Source organism: Asterias amurensis, chromosome 15, assembly GCF_032118995.1.
Source record: "Asterias amurensis chromosome 15, ASM3211899v1".
Lineage (NCBI taxonomy): Eukaryota > Metazoa > Echinodermata > Asteroidea > Forcipulatida > Asteriidae > Asterias > Asterias amurensis.
In genome coordinates this window covers 14475739-14494676 of record NC_092662.1, presented here as the reverse complement: position 1 = coordinate 14494676, position 18938 = coordinate 14475739, and the positions used below count along the sequence as shown (strand labels likewise).

Sequence of the window (18938 nt, the reverse complement as noted above, 5' to 3'; positions counted from 1 at the left end):
TCTTTAATAGTATGCAAAGCTTAGAAGTAATGTGGGAATTTGCCTCGTTTCGGCATGCTTTCGGCATTCATGCGTGACGAAAAGGAAGACACAAACCGTAGCTTGCAAGAGGGCAGGATCATGGCAGGTTTAATAAAGGTATGTACTGTACATGCAATAGTTGTTATCTATGCCGAAAAATCTACATATTCAGCCGTTAGCACACAATGTTTATTTCGTTCTGTGTGTGTATAATGTTCCTATAGAGTTCCACGGCATTGCATTAACCTAATGAACAAGTTCGTGCTCGTGTAAATAGTGTCCACGTGGTGAAAGCGCGTGGAGTGGCCATCTTGTGGTCAGGATCCCTGCTCCAAGCCAAATACTTTAACTCCCCAGATATAGTTAGGGTACAAGACTGTTTTTCGGGTTAATACAGAGGTTTGCCAGGGACTGTCTGTTTGGGTGTACGCTATACGTGAAATTTATAATAATTATATATTACGTTTTGGCAGATTTTAATCAAGACTCAGCTGGGTGATGAACATAACTGTATAAAAGAACCGACTCCTATAATTCTACAAGTTAAAACTAACTCATCAACAATCTGCCAAATATTTTTAGGCATATTTTCTTACCCTAAAACGCATATTATGTCAAACGGCTTTCAACATTTGGCTTGCAATTCTTTGCCAGGCATGCGCACAACACCAGCAGGAGCAGACTTAGATCGCTGTCTATTGTTCATTCTCAGTTCTTCCATACATCTCCTTCTTCCGTCCATTTTCTTTCTGACCTCATCTTGCTGGGCGAAACTGCCGCTCTTCAAGCCGCTCACAGGTAGCTTACGGGACATGGCGCAGGCTAAGTACTGCCGTCGAAAACACACATCCTCCGGCGCGTCCAGGATCGGTGATTCGGTCTTGGTACATTCCTCGCGTAGACATCGCAGGCTCCGAGCTTTTGGCAATGCTTGAGATGAGGTATCTTTAGAATGCTGAGGGCATCTTATTGGAGAGGCAAGCTCGTTCCATCTCCTGGTCGCCTCGTGACTTAATCCTGCCGTTGTCGGTGGAGCCGTTTTGGGTCGAGTCGGTCTCCTCCTTTTGCTGACCCCCCGGCTGGAGTTATTTAGCCCTGCTGACTCCCGAAGTCCGATTTGGTTCTGGAATACATGTTGTTGGTTGAGACTTGGCGTGGGGGTTGTGGGCTGTACGGACGGCGGGATCCGCTGCCACATTCTTGGTGACGAGTCCGAACTTGAAAAGTTATCACGTCTTAGGAAGTTTGATCGGCTGGTTATTAAGTCATTCAACGATGTCGACGGTAAATGACGGTTGTTTTTCTGAGAGGGAGATCCTTTTCCTCCGCGTGATGCAGGAAAACTTCGATGCTTGTCCCACGAATTCAAGATGAACCCATTGGTGGGTTTAGCAAGCTGTTTGTTGTTACCTTTTTTTATGAGCTTCCTACTTGTCCAGGAGCTTACGCCACTCTCGGTTTTTTCGCCGCCCCACAACCCATCCGCGTCACCGAGTGCGTCTTTCAATCTCCGGGCAAGTCGCGTAGTTGCGATCTGACACTGGCGGTCAAATATCGTCACTAGGTCCGTCAAGCACTTCTCCTGCTCACGGTCGAGCTCTCTTTCTCGGTAAGATTTGGATTTCTGGATGTGCCGGAGTTGGCGGCTTAACAGGGCGTCGTTCTGCCGTTCTTCCCGAGCGCATTTCCCCATTGTTTTCTGGTGTCTACGCTGGCAGTACTGCCTGGCGTCCTTGTAAACAAGAGCTTCTGATTTGGCCACGGCAGACATTCTTTCAGATCCTTCTATATAGTGGAGATCTTCAAATAAAATTGAAAACAAAAAAAGAGAAAATTTTAACCAATAGTTGTCGCAGATTCGAAACAACGTAGGCTTCTTAAAAATAAAAATACAGAAGTGGCAGATATGCGCCAATTAGTTGTCGCTGATTCGAAAGCGACTTTTAGTAACTCCTTCTTTGCAAAATATATAGGCTATAAAATTGCTGTTCTTAAGACTGATACGACACCCACAGAGCAATGAATTACAATGCAAACTGAAATCAATAGAAGTGACTCTTGCCAGAGGAAAATTTCTGTGCCCATCAAGCGCAAAAATCAAGGCCTGATCTTCGCATCAAGTTTCCATCATCACATCGCGACATATTGAACAATGTTTTTTTTTAAGTGATTTGATTGGAGAAAATTAACTGCATTGATTTGTGAAAACTACGTTTGCCATCCAGTCAAGTGTTTACTAGCCTCTATGTTAAAGATTTGAAATAATGTAATACTGACCTTATAGCTTTATCAGTTGAACTTATGATGATCTTAGCAAGCGGTTTGCGTTCAAAAGATGATTACAATTTCATTTAACCCGCATCACAGGTGTGTGAGAAATATTGCCCATCAAATTGTTTCCAGCGGTTTGACGGCAGCGAAAGTTGTTGGACGTTTCTTTCTTCCTCCCTGGAGAAACAATGGAGGTTCGTTACACAGAGCCTTGCGCTCTATTGATGAGTGGAGCTGTTTCCGTATCTTAATCCTTTGCGACAGAGAGTTTGTTTACTAATTATGATAAGGTGTTGTTTCATGTACGTGATTTCTAAAGTGTTAAGTGCTCGACATTAGTGGAACAAACACTCAATGTATACATAGCAAACACAGTCACTCCTCCCGTACCTAATGACTAGAGTTCAGTAAACTCTGTTCAAAATGCTCCAAACTCCTCACTCTTGTTTTTGACGACGTCGTTTCGTTTCTTGCTTTTCCCCTGTTCGGTGTCCCTAATAAATAAAAACTCATCTGCTTTCCTTTAGCTTCGCCGCTCCTCCTGCGAACGCACTTCCGCAATGGTGGTTTGTATCAGCGAGCAACAAATAATATTGGTTTTTGTGAAATCCGTTTCCCGACAACAGAAATGCCGCGTTTATTTTGATGTCTTATTTCCACACAAAATCGATATCTAAACCTCGGCGGGTGTAGAGTTGTAGTTTCTAGTATCCGATATACACCGCGTCAACATGTGTTGATATTTTTAAAGGCACTGTATGGGCACTATTGGTAATTACTATTAGTAATTACTCAAAATAATGCTGAGCATAGAAAATTACTTGGTAACGAGCAATGGAGAGCTGTTGATAGTATAAAATAGTATGAGAAACGGCTCTCTCTGAAGTAACGTAGTTTTTGAGAAACAGTTTATTTCTCACTCAATTAATAAAAGACTTCAGCTGAAGCGCGGAACCTTTATGCATCTGAAGACAGCACACAAGGGTGATTTTTCTTTCACTATTCTCTTGCAAGTTTGATGACCAATTGAGCCAAAATTTTCACAGGTTTGTTATTTTGATGAATTATGTTGCCGGGATACACCAAGTGAGAATACTTGTGTTTGACAATTACCAAACGTGTCCAGTACCTTTAACAGTAAGGACAGGAGCTGTTACAAAATAAGGAATTAAACAGCGGAAGGATTCTTGTCATCTGTCCGCGCAAAGCAGCCTTCGATTCCTTCTAAGCGGAAACGCTAGCAGGTGCTTTAAGCTCCGCTAAAGACGCAAATTCTCATTAACATAAACAAATAAAGGCTTTATTTCGTATGTCGTGAAATGGAATATCTTGTTGTAAGGTCGATTGGGTCCCGTGTTGTTTTAGCCTAAACAAAAGGCGCACGCGAAATTTGATCTTCGCAGTTTTCATAACACCCACCTTGTAACTACTTGTGTCCGATTGTTTAGAAGTTTGTTCGTGACCTCTTCGTTTATATAGACAGAATTTTAAGATGTGCGTTGTTGTAAAGATCAATTTCATTCAAACCAGTCCCTGATCGTTGATTTACTATTCGTCACAAACTGAATGATCGTTCGCCACATATCAATTTTATCTTTCGTCCTACCTCCAATCCATGGTTAGATGATTTGAAGCAAAATGTCATGTTTTAAATAAAGGCTTTATTTAAGGCTTTATTAAAAGAAAAGTTTTAAATAAAGGCTTTATAATAATACTAATCTAAACACTGATGAACAAAGTAAACGACCAGATATTTTAGATGAAAGGTTTCCAAAGTCAGTAGTTTTCAACACTTTGTCGTATAATCAGGTGTGAGATTTATGATCTTGGCCAGCTCGGTATTTTGTCTTCTTTTTAAAATTTCGTTAATAGCCCATTGGAGCTGGTTTTCCCTCGTTTAACAGTTTTTCCTCCCACATCCCAAAATTGAATTTTGATTTTCAGTTATTTCTTTTGACTTTTGAAATTTACAAATGAATTGCCCCAATATAAATGTAGGCACACACAATGAGTCTACCTCCATGGTTGGTGTAACTTCAGTAAACACGTCCTTCATAGGCTGGACGATTGACTGGAAATTACCAATTCCACGCCAGATTTGTCCAGTGACAAGATCAACTTTCACACCAGGTTTAAGTTTCACCGCAACTTGACCCATAGGCTCAGAATTTTCACACCCGCGCAAGTTTACAAATCTGTCTCGACTTGATCTTTTGTTCTTGTTCACGTACAAGTAAACAACATGACCGCAAAGCTTAAACAATTCTCGGGTTTCCAAACAAAATGTATCGAACAAAACAACTCCGTGTAAACGGTGAACAGTTTTTTTTTCTGAGAAGGAAGTGGTATCATTGTCAGGTTGATGCGAAAAACCAACTTCTGACCTAGATGGTCCAATGGTCAAGGGCTCGTTATGAGAATTTCATTAGGTTTTTTTAAAGAAGATTGTGTATAATAGACCCGCCTCGATTTTTTTCAAAGGAATGCGCTTGATACTAACTTGCCCCCATAAGCCAGTACACAGGCTTATAATGAAAGTTTCATTGGTTTTTAGTACATTTTGAAAATTGATGTTTTTTTCCCCAATTTTTTTTTCAAGCAATCTTGAGTCGAGATGAATATTTTAAATGGTTTGGGTTTAATAAAAAATCGTGACAGAATAACATTTTTGGGGTAATCCCTACTCCCTAGCTAAATTCATTAAAGGACAGCTTTAAAATAGTTACTTTAAAAACACAAGCAATGGATACAAAACAAATTGTCTTCATTTTAACATCGCACAATATATGCATTTATTGGTTGTAAAAAATAATCTTATTTTTTATTTAGTTTAAAACACTACATCTTTCGGCATAAAATAATATACACACTGTTCCTTATATACAAACTCACTGTCACACGTTTGTCTACCAAGTAAAAACAATACATTTTCTCAGTTATCTAATTGCTCTGGCTAAATTAAAATGTTCCCAGACGACATCTTCACTCTGTCACACCAACATGTAAAGTCTTTGGTTTCAGTAAGTTGACGTCAAAACCCACCCCATCAACACTTAAATATTTGGCCGTTCCGAAACAAGAGGCTCTTCTTGCTTGGTGACCACATCATTTGTAGGTCTTGATGTATAGCCGGCCCTTGGCAACACACCTAGCAACAGCTGTAGCAATTGCCTTAGCCACAAATTTGGACACAGCCTTTCCTTGCTAACCAATAATGTTTCTTCAAGTAAAATTTGAATGGCCCTTTTCTTAAATGAGAAATTCCCTTCAGCCATTTTCAGGTTTTTTTTTCTTCATTTTTTATTATTAATTACACACAAAAAGTTTCCCATCCTTTTCAGTTTTTTTCTTTTTTGGAACTCTGTGAAAAAAAAATGGTGCAGGGATGACACTTTGTGAAAGTGAAAGTATTTAAAAACAACTGAGAGAAGAAAAAAACACACCTTTGTTTAGCCATCAAGAAAGACCCTGCTATGGTTGAAGCGTCAGGCCATTAACAATTTTGTTGCAATACCAAAGGTTTTTTTTGTGTTGGTAAGCAGTTTGCAAAAGCCTGTTATATTTTATAAAAAAAAAACAGTCTAGCTTATTCAACCAGTTGAACTAAGATGGTTTTTCCAACAGACGTCTCAGCTTATTTCTTGACAGCACTTCTTGTTGGCCCTCTACTGGTCTTTGCGCTAACCGGCTTAGCTTTTGCATTGCCTGGAACAGCGCCACCTTGTGTTGGCTTTGAGACAGGTCTAGGCTGCACACTTCTTTTCTTCATTCTGTCTTCTTTTAGCTGTCAAAAAATTAAATGCATTAAACAGATTATCTCATTTGCTGATAGTTTCATGGAATATAATTTAGGTTATAGGTTGTTGAAATGAAAGAGACAAAACAATCGTCCCTAAAAGCACAATGTGATATATAAATGTTTTTAACTTTCTTTTCAGCATATGTGATGCGGTCAATCAAAATGAGTCGTTTGTCGACCCAGATAATTTGAAAAAGCAAAATCTATAATCTGTTCAATTTTTATACCACATTTGGTTCAAATATTGTGAAAGTAGGAACAACAAGAAATACAAGAGAATAAAACTGAGAAAAAAGGTGTTTAAAGTTGAACAGTTTATTGAAGGTACATTGGCACATTTATTTCAATGCTAACTTTTAACCCCTTTTTGATGTTACCTATCAGTATGAAAGTTGCCAATAGAAACTTAAATATGTTTTGGCTTTTAAGTTTCCATAAAAAATATTTGAAAATTTCATCCCTGTTGGCCTGTTTGGATTGTTTCTTGACATTTCCGACAAACGACTCATTTTAGCTTGACTTGCCTTCCTTCTATCATTAAAATTTGATATGTTTTTCTTACCCTCTGTTGATACCTCATCTCGTAATAGTCCATATCTGCATCGGTTCCGGTCATCTTAAAATTCGCCATCTTCTCGGTCAGAGCGTCTACTTTCTTATCTGGACCCTCAAGCTCCTTGAAGGTGTTTGCATGCATCCGAAGGAAAGGATTATCGGACGAGGTGATTGGCTGATTCAGGAACTCCTCACTGGCTGGACCTATCAGGTGAGCCAAATCAAAACAGTTCGACATTTTGCAGATTAAAACAACTCACTCATGAGTTTCACTTTTTATTAGATGATAGTTTTGCATCGGGGATCTTACACCGATGTGTATTTAGCACTATATACTCAGTACTTTCCACATATCTGTGAAAAAATCTAAAGGGCAAATCACTCACATGGGATTTGAAACCAATGGCCTTTTCATTGCTATAGCAGATGTCTTACCAACCTGCTAGTCCATTGACTACAGGCAATTCCAATCTTATGTGTTTGCAAGGGGTACTGCAATGAATTAATAGATGTTTCTCTTTCGAACTGTATTTATTAAGTTAAGGGTTATTCAAAAACTTTCTTAAAATGCTCCTTTTTTGTTCAAGGATTAGAGTTAGGATTAAGGTACAAACAACTCAAGTTTTAGGATAGGATAAAGCCCGGTTCATACTTCCTGCGAATGCGAAGCAAATCTTGACTTCACAAATTCGCAACGAACAATTCGCAGCAGTTGAACTCTGCTCTACTCCCTTGCGAATAATCGCTGCGAAGGGAGGGTGTGATGTCAAATTCACGTCAAATTCGCTTCGCATTCGCATTCGCAGGAAGTATGAACCGGGCTTTAGGGTGGAGTTTTTTTTTTTTAAGATTGCTATTTTGTTTGGGTGAGAGTACATGGAAGTTAAGGTTTATTAGACTTTAAAGTTAGATCTTGGGTGGGAATTTGCTGTCTCTATTTACCCCTCACACTTCACAAGTAATCCTTTGAGGTCCTTCTTACCTATTCCACTGTCATCCAGCCTCATGTATGCCTCAGCGAGCGAGCTGAACCCCGTCAGGCCACCCATAGCTGCGTACGGTGTGTCGTGGCCCACGGGATGACCTCTGGCCAGTCTCTCTTCCTTGGTCTCAATTATCATCTCATGGAGGTACGTCGGCTGCTCACAGGAACAAGTGAAGGAACTCTTGAAAGAGACGCAGTTGCAGCTGGCTAGATGGTGAACAAAAAAGGATTAGTGAAACTCTTGTGAGTATTTACTAATATATTAAACGCAAAAAGGACTTTCTTTTCCGGTCATGATACTTTTGTCCTTGGACAAGACATTTGACTTGACTCTAATAATTACTTCTCATGGCCCCGTGGTAAATGGATACTTGGCAGCGCAGGCTACAGGATACTCCCCAGGGAGCTGAGATTGTTAAAGGAATGAAAACATTTAAATGGCTCAGTGACCAGGGGTAATTATGTTTGAAGCTCATTGATTATCCTTTGGAAGTGCGCTATGTAAGAGTCACCATTGTTATTTTTGAGGCCACAAATAAAGAGGGAATTTTTGTTTTTAAATGCATCAAATGGTATACTCACATTTCATACAGGCATGACTTGGGTCTTCAGAGTGTTCATCAGTGAAGTGTTTGCAACGGCAGCGAAGTGGACGACTTCCATTCAGGGGGACGTAATTGTAGGATCTACATTTGCAACCTTTGACCCGACATGGTAGGTGGATCGGCCGCTCTGTAGGTAGCTCCTTGAAGTCTGTCTTGTGCTGCTTGTACCTTGAAAAGTAGAGTGATAGATTTTTGTCATTGTCATTGTCATTGTGATTAATAGCCAGTTATAAAGAAAGATACACAGTTTCAGCTGAATACAGCGTCATTTGCTGAGGAAACAGAAATAAACTGTCACTGCATTTTTGCACAACTGTCGAATCCATGCTCATTTAGCGAGGTGCCAGCGGGTGCCAACTGCGTCTCTGGCCACTGCATTTGGAAACAGACACAAGAAATCTAAGAAATGATGTATGCATGAAGTGTTCCTTAGATTGAAATGTTTTGGGGGGTACAATCCCAACCGCACTACCTCAATTTTCAAACTATCATTAGCTGCAGTGCTTCCCATCATGTCAGTTTTTTGTCATAATTAAAGGAGGATAAACATAGTTCAAATTGAGCTCTTCAGAAAAGCTCAAAGAAAAAATCAATCTAAAAAGTAGATAATTTCAAGGGTGATTGTTTAGATGATCTTCCCAGCAAGGGAACTCAGCGAACTCCCACAATGCGATTTACATGTAAACACCAAGCTGGCAACAATGGTATTTACGTCTATGAAGAGTTGCACAAATGAAGAACTGTGATTCAGTAACTAGACGACAACACTTATAACTCTTGTAATTGTGTAATCAGCGGTTAGCTTGGTAGGATTCGAACCCACAACCTTGTGATTGCAAGTCTCGCAGTCTAACCACTGGACCACAGTGACCTGTTGTAGTACCCACCTATGTTGACAAAAGCAAGGAGTTTCTGGTCCAACAAGCTTGCAGTCCCAGCCTCTAGGAGAAGTCCAACTCACAAATAATCGATTCTTCATTCTGACTGGAATGACCTCTTTCTTGTAGGCTTCATATTGCTCTGGTGATAATAACTCACCACTATGACCGCCATCGTCCTCACCAACAATTCTGCAATAAAATGTTTCACAAAAAATAATATTATGTTGAAACCATTTATAGGTATAAATTTATTTTATTTTATGTTTACATCATTCACCAAATTAAAACGACATTTAGAAATATGTAGTTTGGATGTGTTGTAGGGTTTATTTGTGGCGGGTGGGGAACTGAAAATAAAAAGTAGTTTGTTATTTGTTTGTTTAGAAATTAGATGATCTTCCTGTCAGGATGGGGACTTGACAAACTTAAACTACCACACATGGGGATATAAACCGTATAACGCCATTAACAATCCCTCTCTCAATCTCAATAACAAAAACAAATACAAACATGTGTTAACTTTAGAGTCTAGGATTATCAATTGCACGAATCAAAAAGATTGTGATTCAGTAACTAGACAACAATACTTATTCTAGTCAGTCATTCTGAAATCAGCGGGTTAGCTTGGTTGGATTCAAACCCATAACCGAACTTTGTGCGCGAACACAAGCCCTGCCTTTGAATTGCAGTTTGACCACGGTGCATTGTTTTCTTCAAAATCATTTGACTCGCACAAAAGGTAAGCAACCCCATTCTTACCATCTATATCCCAAACAATAATAATGATCGGCTGACTCTAGCCCCACTTGTGTAGCCAAGCAAGTGGGGCTAGACTGACTCTAGTCATTGTGAAATAAGCGGTTAGGTGGGATTGTAACACACAACCGTGGTTGCAAGTTAAGATTCTGATATTGATAGTGATAGTATGATATCTTTAATTATAAAAAAAAAAAAAATACTTGAGAAATGTAAACCATTAGGTTTGCGGTAAAACACCATGTAAGTAGTAACTAATTGTAATGACTATCTCTAATGAGTTGGGGTGGTTCTGAAAAGAACCGTTGGTTTCAACTCGACGTTTCGATCAGTACGCTCTGATCTATATCGTATTTCCACCATGCAAAGTTTCAAATCCTACAAATGACGATGTAAACAACTCCATCCTTACCGTCTATATTCCAAATATTGATCTACTGACTCCGCAGCACCTTTGCCAAACTTGAGATGGTAACTGGGACTAGCCATCTCAATTGTCTGAAACCAATGAAAACCAAACTATGGGAGAAAAATGGAGGAAAAAACACTAATCTGTAAAACCATTCGGGACGTCCAGTGCGAAACCAGCGTCTCCGTTGTTATAGTTATAGCGCCACCATGTGGTGAGAATTCGTCCAGAGTTTACCACTTACCATTTCCTTTTTAACTCGAGAGGGCGCTGTACTCATCTTGCGTAACCAGTGTTTTGGAGAAATCTTGGTGACACTTCCTTTCCTTTCTTTCGATTATTGAAAGTGACAATGTCTCTTCCAAGATTAACGAAAGCATTTCTACGCTTACCATGTTGCTCATCGGGGGCTGTAGCATCATTTCGTGGTAAACAGGTTAGTTGAAATACAAACACTAATTAATTAAGACTTTTTTTAAGAGGTGAGAAATTTTTTATTATTTTTAGCAGACGACCAAGAGTACTGGGCCCAATTTCATAGAGCTGCTAAGCACAAAAATTTGCTTAGCATGAAATTTCTTCCTTGATAAAACGGGATTACCAACCAAATTTCCACGTGAATTTAAGGATAAGCAAACAACAGCTGAATACCAGTAACAAGCAATATGCAACAAATGGAAATTTTGTTGGTAATCCCTGTTTTTTTTAATCAAGGAAGAAATTTCATGCTAAAGATAATTTTCTTGCTTAGCAGCTCTTTGAAATTGGGCCCTGATTAGGCTGCTGGTAGCCCAGGTTGGACTGTTCCGTTGGTGGCACTGACTGACGTCCTACCACTACCAGGGCTAGAATGCTGGTGATGCCGTGGCACGGTCTGGACCTAGTCTTGAATTGAATTTGTAAAAAAAATAAAATGCAGTTTCAGGTTTTATTGTTATTTTAAGTGCGTAAATGATCGCTGAACCCTGATTGGCCTGAACCCTACATCAGGTCTTTTCAAATGCAAAACTAAAAGAAGTTTATTTAAAAAGATTGATGCAAAAATGAACCAACTAAGTTTCTTTTTCAAGTATTTTACTTAGAACTCTTAGACGGTCTTTCTTCTTGATTTAATAAAGGTAATATTGAACACGGACCTTGAAAACAACACAGAACATTGCAGAAAAAACTGCACTTGGTTTTGGTATTTGAAAAGAGCATTTTGAAGTTAGTCTTACACTAGAGAGAAAGAAAGGGATAACAACATTGTAGTGTAGGCTAGTCCACCTTGTTGAGCTGTAAATGGCTCTCTTTTAACATTGGTCTCATCAGGGTCGCCATAATACAGACCACCTTTGTTACAAGTTTAAAACGCGAAGTTATCAAAGGTTGCAAAATGCGTGGTACTTTGATGCTCCCACTAAGAAAAATCCTACATTAATCTGACATACTTCATTTTATACCTTACATTTGAGGAAATACTCTGACACATGACAAGGCTTTAAAAACCTCGCGTTTTAGACATGTATCAAAGGTGGGCAGTAAGTAATGGCGATTATAACACCCCTTGCAAGTATTCTGCCTGCTCATTGGTTTAGAGCGCGTCACATGACATGTCTTAGTTTTGCTAGACGACAGCCGTGTGATAGTGCGTCGGTTTGCCATGCGCTAGTCCGAAGACTAGCACATGGCGCCGTGCGCTAGTCCGACAGACTAGCACACGGCGTGCAGTACCCAGACGTCCGTTGCGTGTACGAGGATGATAAATTAATAGTCTGTAACCATTTCGGATTGCACGACACCAAAGATACTGACGACACTACATCATGCAACACAGTCAGTAAAAGTGTTTGCAATCTGTATTCGCGTCGTCCGTGGATTGTAGCATTCAGGTCTGTAACTTAATAATAATAGTACAGTATTTATAAATGTTTGGGGTGTTATAAAACAAATATTGACTGCTTTTACTCGTGCAATGGTTAAAAACTATGACTCCCTCGGTGATCCCCGGAGCGTTCTATTTTCCCTCGGCTTCGTCTCGGGAAAATAGAACGCTCCGGGGATCACCTCGGGAGTCATAGTTTTAACCATAGCACTCGAAGCAGTCAATATTTGTATACTATGTGATGAGACTAATGTTATTTAAAAGAGAGCCATTAACACCTGAACAAGGTGGGCTAGTAGTAGTAGTAGGCCTACTCTAGTTAGTGTAGGTATTTGACTGTGCATTCATTACAGGTGTACAATCTGTTTGGCTCTCACTGTTTACGCCTTACTTCAGGCAGCTATGCTTTCCAAATATCACTCAAGTCAAACAATGTGCCGCTTCTGTTTTGTGCTGGACTTTTATAGAAAGAACTCATCTAACCCAACTTTATATTTTGCCTTCAATTTCGTTACAGCAAAGGTTGTCATTGCTTGTTGATGCTTTGGAAAGACATCAACTATGTCGTCACCTGTCAACAATCAGACCAAACCAAGCTCCAGCTAATCAAAGTAGGACTCAAGAGGGTGCTTCATCTGATTCGTCCGACGTACCATCTGCATTTGGTCATTTATTATTGATCATTCCGGCAGCGGCATTTTGTCTTGGAACGTGGCAAGTCAAACGACGGAAATGGAAGCTGAATTTAATTCGCGATATGGAGGCGAGGACAACTGCTCCACCAGTTGCACTCAAATCAATTGAGTAAGTTCATAACGTACAAACCCTGAGCCTTTTTTTATGTTGCCACAGCGGTCCAGTGTTTTTACTGAAAACTTGCAATTACAAGGTAACTGACGATTTCTGAATGACTAGAATAAGTGTTGTCGTCTATAGTTACCGAATCGCAATATCTTGATTTGTGCAAAATCATAATTAAACTAATGTTTGTATGAGAAAGATTAGGTGTTGCCAGCTTGCCGTCTATATCTCCCTGTGGGAGTTTCCCCGAGTTCCCCTATTTGGAAGATCATCTGAACAAACGAACGAAGCCTTGTTAATTTTTTTGGAAAACTGAATTTGTTCAACAAATAAAGAAATGTTCCAAGCTAAGTTGAGAGGCGACAAGACATAAAGTATGCTAAGCAAACTAGCTCTGTAGACAGTCTGTAGAATGTAAGTCAACAAGTCCAGCATCTCCAATCATTCTACAGTATTGGATAGTTGCCGGTGCAGGTCTGTAGACATTCTGTGGCAAAGAACCATGCTAATTCAGCTAATTGGTTTTCAGTATCACGCTGAAACAATGATGCTAAATATTTTGTCTGAAAATGTTATTTCATTTGCAGCAAAGACGATCTTGCAGCTCTTGAGTACCAGCGTGTTAAGGTCCGAGGAGAGTTCGACCACTCCAAAGAGGTCTTAATTCTACCGCGTACCTTGAACAAACCATCGCAAGGAGATGCTGGGAGTTTAATATCAAGAGGAGAACCAGGCGCTCATGTTGTCACGCCGTTCTACTGTCCAGACTTGGGGTAAGTGTGATGACACTGGCTCCAGTGGTTAGACTGCAGGACTTGCAATCACAAGATTGTGGGTGTGTATCCTACCAAACTAACCGCTGATTTTATAATGTTGTCACGCCATTTTACTGTCCAGACTTATTTCAAGTGTGGATTGCATTTGATGAAGAAGCATCGTGGTCCAGTGGTTAGACTGCAGGACTTGCAATCACAAAGTTGTGGGTTCAAATCCTACCAAGCTATTGGCTGATTTTACAATGACTGGAATAAGTATTTTTCTAAATTTTATTTATAGCATCTTTAATGATGGTAAGCTTCGATCAGCGCCCAGCACTGCTTTCCATGGAGGCCCTCAGTACAAAAATACAAAATTATCAAAATTATCTCCAGTCAATTGGTTTTTGTGCAAGCCCAAACTGTTTCAAGTTTATGCAGTCAGTTTCCCTTGTGGTTTGTTACTTAAAGACAGTGGACACTATTAGTAATTAACCAAAATAATTAAAAGCATAACACCTTACCTGGTGACGAGTAATGGGGAGAGGTTGATAGTATAAAACATTGTGAGAAACAGCTCCCTATGAAGTGACATACTTTTCGAAAAAGGAGTATTTTTTCACAAAATTGATTTCGAGACCTCAGATTTAGAAATTGAGGTCTCAAAATCAACCATCTAAAAGCACACAATTTCATGATAACAAGAGCTTTCTTTCGTTATTATCTCGCAACATCGACGACCAATTGAGCTCAAATTTTCACAGGTTTGTTATTTTATGCATATATACACCAAGTGAGAAGACTGGTCTTTGACAATTACCAATAGTGTCCACTGTCTTTAACATTTGACTCTGTTTATTTTGTTTTATTACAGAGTGAGCATTTTGGTAAACAGAGGGTTTGTTTCCAAATCTTTGACTGATCCAGCTAAAAGACAAAGGGGTCAGGTAAGAAGCATGTTTGTGATTTTTTCCCAATTTGTTTAAAAATTTAATTCGGATGTTGACTATCAATTTCATTTCATTTATTCTACTTGTGAAGCCAAGGACTCTCAGAAAACCGAATTTAATCTCTCCTACTAGCTAAGAGCCCAGTGGAGAGAAGATAAAGAGGGACATTTCAGTTTTAGATGTGGGAGGACAATCCAAGAGAGTTATTCCAGGGTAAAACTCAAGCAGTCAAGATTTTGTCCCATTATAGTTTAGTTAATAGGTTGATTTAATTTTTTTCTTGCAGATTTCAGGGGAGATCGAGCTTGTTGGTCTTGTGCGCAAAACAGAAAAGGTATGATTTTAATTTCCTTTAATTTATTCACTATTTCGACTACAATAATCTCAAAGTTGTAGGGAAAACTATGCGACTATAACTAACCTACATGTTTACTTGTTATTTTTGACAGAGGGCAGCATTTATGCCCAAGAATGATACACAGCGAGGTCGTTGGCATTACCTTGACCTTGAAGAGATGTCAAAGGTCACCGGAGCTGAACCTGTTATGATTGATGCAGACAGCTGTAAGTTAAACTTTGCCTCAGGTTTTTACCTGCAGTGACAGGAACCACTGCAGTGTCCACTGCCTTGAAGTGTGATCTCTTGCTACACGACAGCTAACAGTTTTGACTGTCACCCAGACAAAAGATGTTGACACAATAAGGAAACTGCCAACATAGGGCGAGATAGTGGAGTGCCAGCAGGTTAACCAGATGTTGTTGGTTGTTGGTTCACATTCCCCTCTAGCAATTGTGTCTTTGTTCAATCCTAAGTTATCAAAAGAAAAAGATGCATTTAGTTTTCCCTGATAGTTCTTTTCTTGTTTATTTTTGTCTCAATGTCGTCAATATTTATTTTTTGGATAATTTAGGTCTAAGGTTATTTTGTTTTAGTACAGTTCTTACTGTGTAATTCTCTCTCTATACTATGTACTTCCGAGCTGAGTCTGCTCAGACTTCAATAAAACAACATGTTTCATTTTTTTCTGTCTGTGATTAAGTCCTGTGGTTTTTCTCACAATTAACATTGGGTGTTTTCACTCTCTCTAGAAGTTTATCTTATTCACAACTACTGAGATTATAACTCTATCTGTCATCTGATACATTTGATGTTTTGTTGTTTATTTCAGCGTGTGATATCCCAGGTGGTCCTATTGGAGGTCAGTCAAGGGTCACACTACGGAATGAGCATCTTCAGTACATGATAACATGGTCAGTACATTCAAGTAATTCCTTCTACCCTGGCTTAATAGTAACAACATTGGTCCTGTCTTTGCTGGCTCTTAGATGGTACATATCTGGCGATTAGCTCTAGCTTGCTCTTAACTGGCTTTTAGTTGGGTCCTCTATGGCTATTTGCTGGCTCCTGGCTGGCATTTAGCTGGCACAAGCCAGCTCTTAAATCATTGCTGGCTCCAGCTATGATTTGCTCTCAGCTCTAAGCTGGCTCTTAGCTCCAAGCTGGCTCTAAGCTTGCTCCTAGCTATTAGCTTGCTCTTAGCTCTTAGCTTGCTCTTAGCTCTGAGCTTGCTTTAAGCATGCTCAAACTGGCTCTTAGAACCTACGTGGCTCTAGCTGGCGTTTAGTTGGCTTCTAGCTGGTTCTAAGATATACCCTAGCTGGCTCTTAGCAGGTTCTTAAATGGCTCTAGCTTACCTTTAGCTGGCTCATAGTTGGCCGTTAGCTGCTTGTTGCCTCTTAGCTGGCTCTTAGCAGGCTCTTAAAAGGCTCTACGCTGACTCTAAGCTGGCTCTAAGGTATCCTCTAGCTGGCTCTTAGCAGGTTCTTAAATGGCTCTAGCTTACCTTAAGATGGCTCATAGTTGGCTGTTAGCTGCTTGTTGGCTCTTCGGTGGCTCTTAGCAGGCTCTTAAAAGGCTCTACGCTGACTCTAAGCTGGCTCTAAGGTATCCTCTAGCTGGCTCTTAGCAGGTGCTTTTAAATGGCTCTAGCTTACCTTTAGATGGCTCATAGTTGGCCGTTAGCTGCTTGTTGGCTCTTCGGTGGCTCTTAACAGGCTCATAAAAGGCTCTAAGCTGAGTCTAAGCTGGCTCTAAGGTATCCTCTAGCTGGCTCTTAGCAGGTTCTTAAATGGCTCTAGCTTACCTTTAGATGGCTCATAGTTGGCTGTTAGCTGCTTGTTGGCTCTTAGCTGGCTCTTAGCAGACTCGTAAAAAGCTCTTAGCTGACTCTAAGCTTGCTCTTAGGTGGCCCCTAGCTGGCTCTTAGCTAGCCCCTAGCCTAGCTGGCCCTATCTGTCTCTTTGCTGGCCCTTTGCTGACTCTTAGCTGGCTCTAATTAGCTTTATTTTAGCTGGCCCTATCTGGCTCTAGCTGGCCCCAGCTGGCTCTTATCTGGCCCTAGCTGGCTCTTAGCTGGCCCTAGCTGGTTCGTAGCTGGCCACAGTTGGGTTGTCGCTGGCCCCAGCTGTCTCTTAGCTGGCTTCTATCGGGCTCAAGCTGGCTCAAGCTTGCTCTTAGATCCTAGCTAGCCCTAGCAGTTTAGAAAGCCAACTATTAGCCGCCTCTTAGCCGACTCTTGGCCTTTACTTAGATGGCTGTTCAAACTATCATATCACTTTTATTTAAAGGTTACTTTCATTATCTTTTTGTATTATAAATACCAGGTACAGTCTCTCCTTCCTAACTGGTCTGATGTGGTTCTTTGGAATCTACAAGAAAAGACGGATGCTCAGCAAACCGGCTCTGTAGACAGTCTGTAGAATGATAAGCCAATAAGCCCAGCATCTCCAGTCATTCCTGCAGTATTGGATAGTTGCTGATGTAGGACCTACATAAGGTCTGTAGAGATTTTGTAGCAAAGGACCAAGTTACATTTGGCTTTATGGTACTCAGTATCGTTTTGAAACGATTATGTATTTGCAGAGGACATTCTGTAACACCCAAGGTCTGCAGTACTTCATTCTGCAGAGCTTTACTGTGAGCTGATTTTGCATTTTGGATTATATGGCGACGTTCTTCTGGTGACTAATTGGACTGTAAAACTATGGCCCTCGGTCTCTAGTGTCAAATCTACACCCATCCTCATGCTAGAGAATATAATTGCAGTTTTGGTTAGGGATTTTAATCTGAGAATAGAGAGCAGTCATGATGTGTTATTCCAAGCTTACCTGTTTTTGAGACTGTGTTTTGGCAAATCTTGGAGGTTGACGACCTTGTACTTCGCTATTGAAGGGGCGCAGCTATTGCTTTCTGGCAAAGGGCACCTTGATGAGGAAAATGTAAATTTGTAAAATGAACTTTCCCAAAGGACAACACAGCAAAATTACGGGGCACCATGACAAAATTTTTATCAGTGACAAATTATGTGACAAATTAAGCAAGAAACTATTTTTTTTTTTGCCTTTCGTTTGAAGCAAGTTGTATTTTCGGGACTTAATATGCTTTGATATTAATAAACTAAACTTCAAATGAGTTTGTCGTATCCCTTTAATTTATTCTGTAAATTTTGAGGTATCCCTTTAACATCACCTGGTGGCGCAGCTTCTAGATGTGCACCATACTAGATGTGTGTTAAGAGAGTTGCAACAACTTGCAATAAGACACTTTTGGTCCGAGACATGGAGTGTGCATTCAGGGGGCCAGACTAAACTGCAATTTGGATTTTGCTGTATCGGAATTTCATCCACCAACCACATGACCAAAGACCGAAATAAATCACTAGGGGTTAGTCTCTCCATTTTTTTCAAATTATTGTTTTTTTTTTCAATTGTTGGCCTAGTTTTTGATAAAACAGCTGGACTTACCCCTTGTCGTTTTTTCAACATTTGCTAATTTTTGATAAAACTGTTGACTTACCCCTTGACGTTTTTTCAATTTATTTTGATAAAACGAGCCTTGGGAACTTTTCAAATTTCACAAAAGTCACAACGCCTTGTGAACTTTTCAAATTTTGCCGAAAAAATCACCATGCCTTGGGAACTTTTCAAATTTTGCCAAAAAAGTCACAAGGTTATAGCCTTGTGAACTTTTCAAATTTTGCCAAAAAAGTAACAAGGCTATATTTGTGAACTTTTCAAATTTTGCCAAAAAAGTCAATAGCCTTGTGAACTTTTCAAATTTTGCCGAAAAAGTCACAAGGCTATAGCCTTGTGAACTTTTCAAATTTTGCCAAAAAAGTCACAAGCCTTGTGAACTTTGCCAAAAAAGTCAAAAGGCTATAGCCTTGTGAACTTTTCAAATTTTGACAAAAAAGTGACAAGGCTATAGCCTTGTGAACTTTTCAAAT

The 18938-nt window shown here is 39.9% G+C and overlaps 3 protein-coding genes across 3 annotated transcripts; 1 reads left to right on the top strand and 2 right to left on the bottom strand.

Moving 5' to 3' along the window:
* Window positions 1–548: 548 nt before the first annotated feature.
* LOC139948429 (uncharacterized) lies at window positions 549–1792 on the bottom strand. The gene has a single exon (XM_071946577.1). The coding sequence runs from the start codon at window positions 1790–1792 to the stop codon at window positions 647–649; it is 1146 nt and encodes a 381-aa protein (XP_071802678.1). The 3' UTR covers window positions 549–646.
* A 3302-nt stretch (window positions 1793–5094) lies between these two features.
* LOC139948113 (protein FAM221A-like) lies at window positions 5095–10463 on the bottom strand. The gene is made up of 6 exons (XM_071946145.1): window positions 10286–10463; window positions 9124–9306; window positions 8214–8404; window positions 7629–7838; window positions 6654–6850; window positions 5095–6076 (listed from the first exon to the last, which is right to left on the bottom strand). Exons 1-6 carry the CDS (start codon window positions 10360–10362, stop codon window positions 5927–5929), a joined length of 1008 nt encoding a protein of 335 aa, XP_071802246.1. The 5' UTR covers window positions 10363–10463; the 3' UTR covers window positions 5095–5926.
* Window positions 10464–10555: 92 nt separating this feature from the next.
* Window positions 10556–18129, top strand: LOC139948086 (surfeit locus protein 1-like). The gene is made up of 8 exons (XM_071946116.1): window positions 10556–10718; window positions 12664–12950; window positions 13535–13720; window positions 14577–14649; window positions 14939–14986; window positions 15102–15216; window positions 15822–15903; window positions 17317–18129. Exons 1-8 carry the CDS (start codon window positions 10635–10637, stop codon window positions 17399–17401), a joined length of 960 nt encoding a protein of 319 aa, XP_071802217.1. The 5' UTR covers window positions 10556–10634; the 3' UTR covers window positions 17402–18129.
* Window positions 18130–18938: the final 809 nt, after the last annotated feature.

Bases quoted from the DNA above. Each gene is read 5' to 3' on its own strand.
- LOC139948429 (XM_071946577.1), bottom strand. From the start codon at position 1,792: ATGTCTGCCGTGGCCAAATCAGAAGCTCTTGTTTACAAGGACGCCAGG.
- LOC139948086 (XM_071946116.1), top strand. From the start codon at position 10,635: ATGTCTCTTCCAAGATTAACGAAAGCATTTCTACGCTTACCATGTTGC. The intron at 13,721-14,576 runs GTAAGTGTGATG...GTTTTATTACAG, and splicing joins TTCTACTGTCCAGACTTGGG to AGTGAGCATTTTGGTAAACA. The intron at 15,217-15,821 runs GTAAGTTAAACT...TGTTTATTTCAG, and splicing joins TATGATTGATGCAGACAGCT to CGTGTGATATCCCAGGTGGT.
- LOC139948113 (XM_071946145.1), bottom strand. From the start codon at position 10,362: ATGGCTAGTCCCAGTTACCATCTCAAGTTTGGCAAAGGTGCTGCGGAG. The intron at 9,307-10,285 runs GTAAGGATGGAG...ATTTTATTGCAG, and splicing joins CAATATTTGGAATATAGACG to AATTGTTGGTGAGGACGATG. The intron at 7,839-8,213 runs GTGAGTATACCA...TTCACCATCTAG, and splicing joins AAGTCATGCCTGTATGAAAT to CCAGCTGCAACTGCGTCTCT.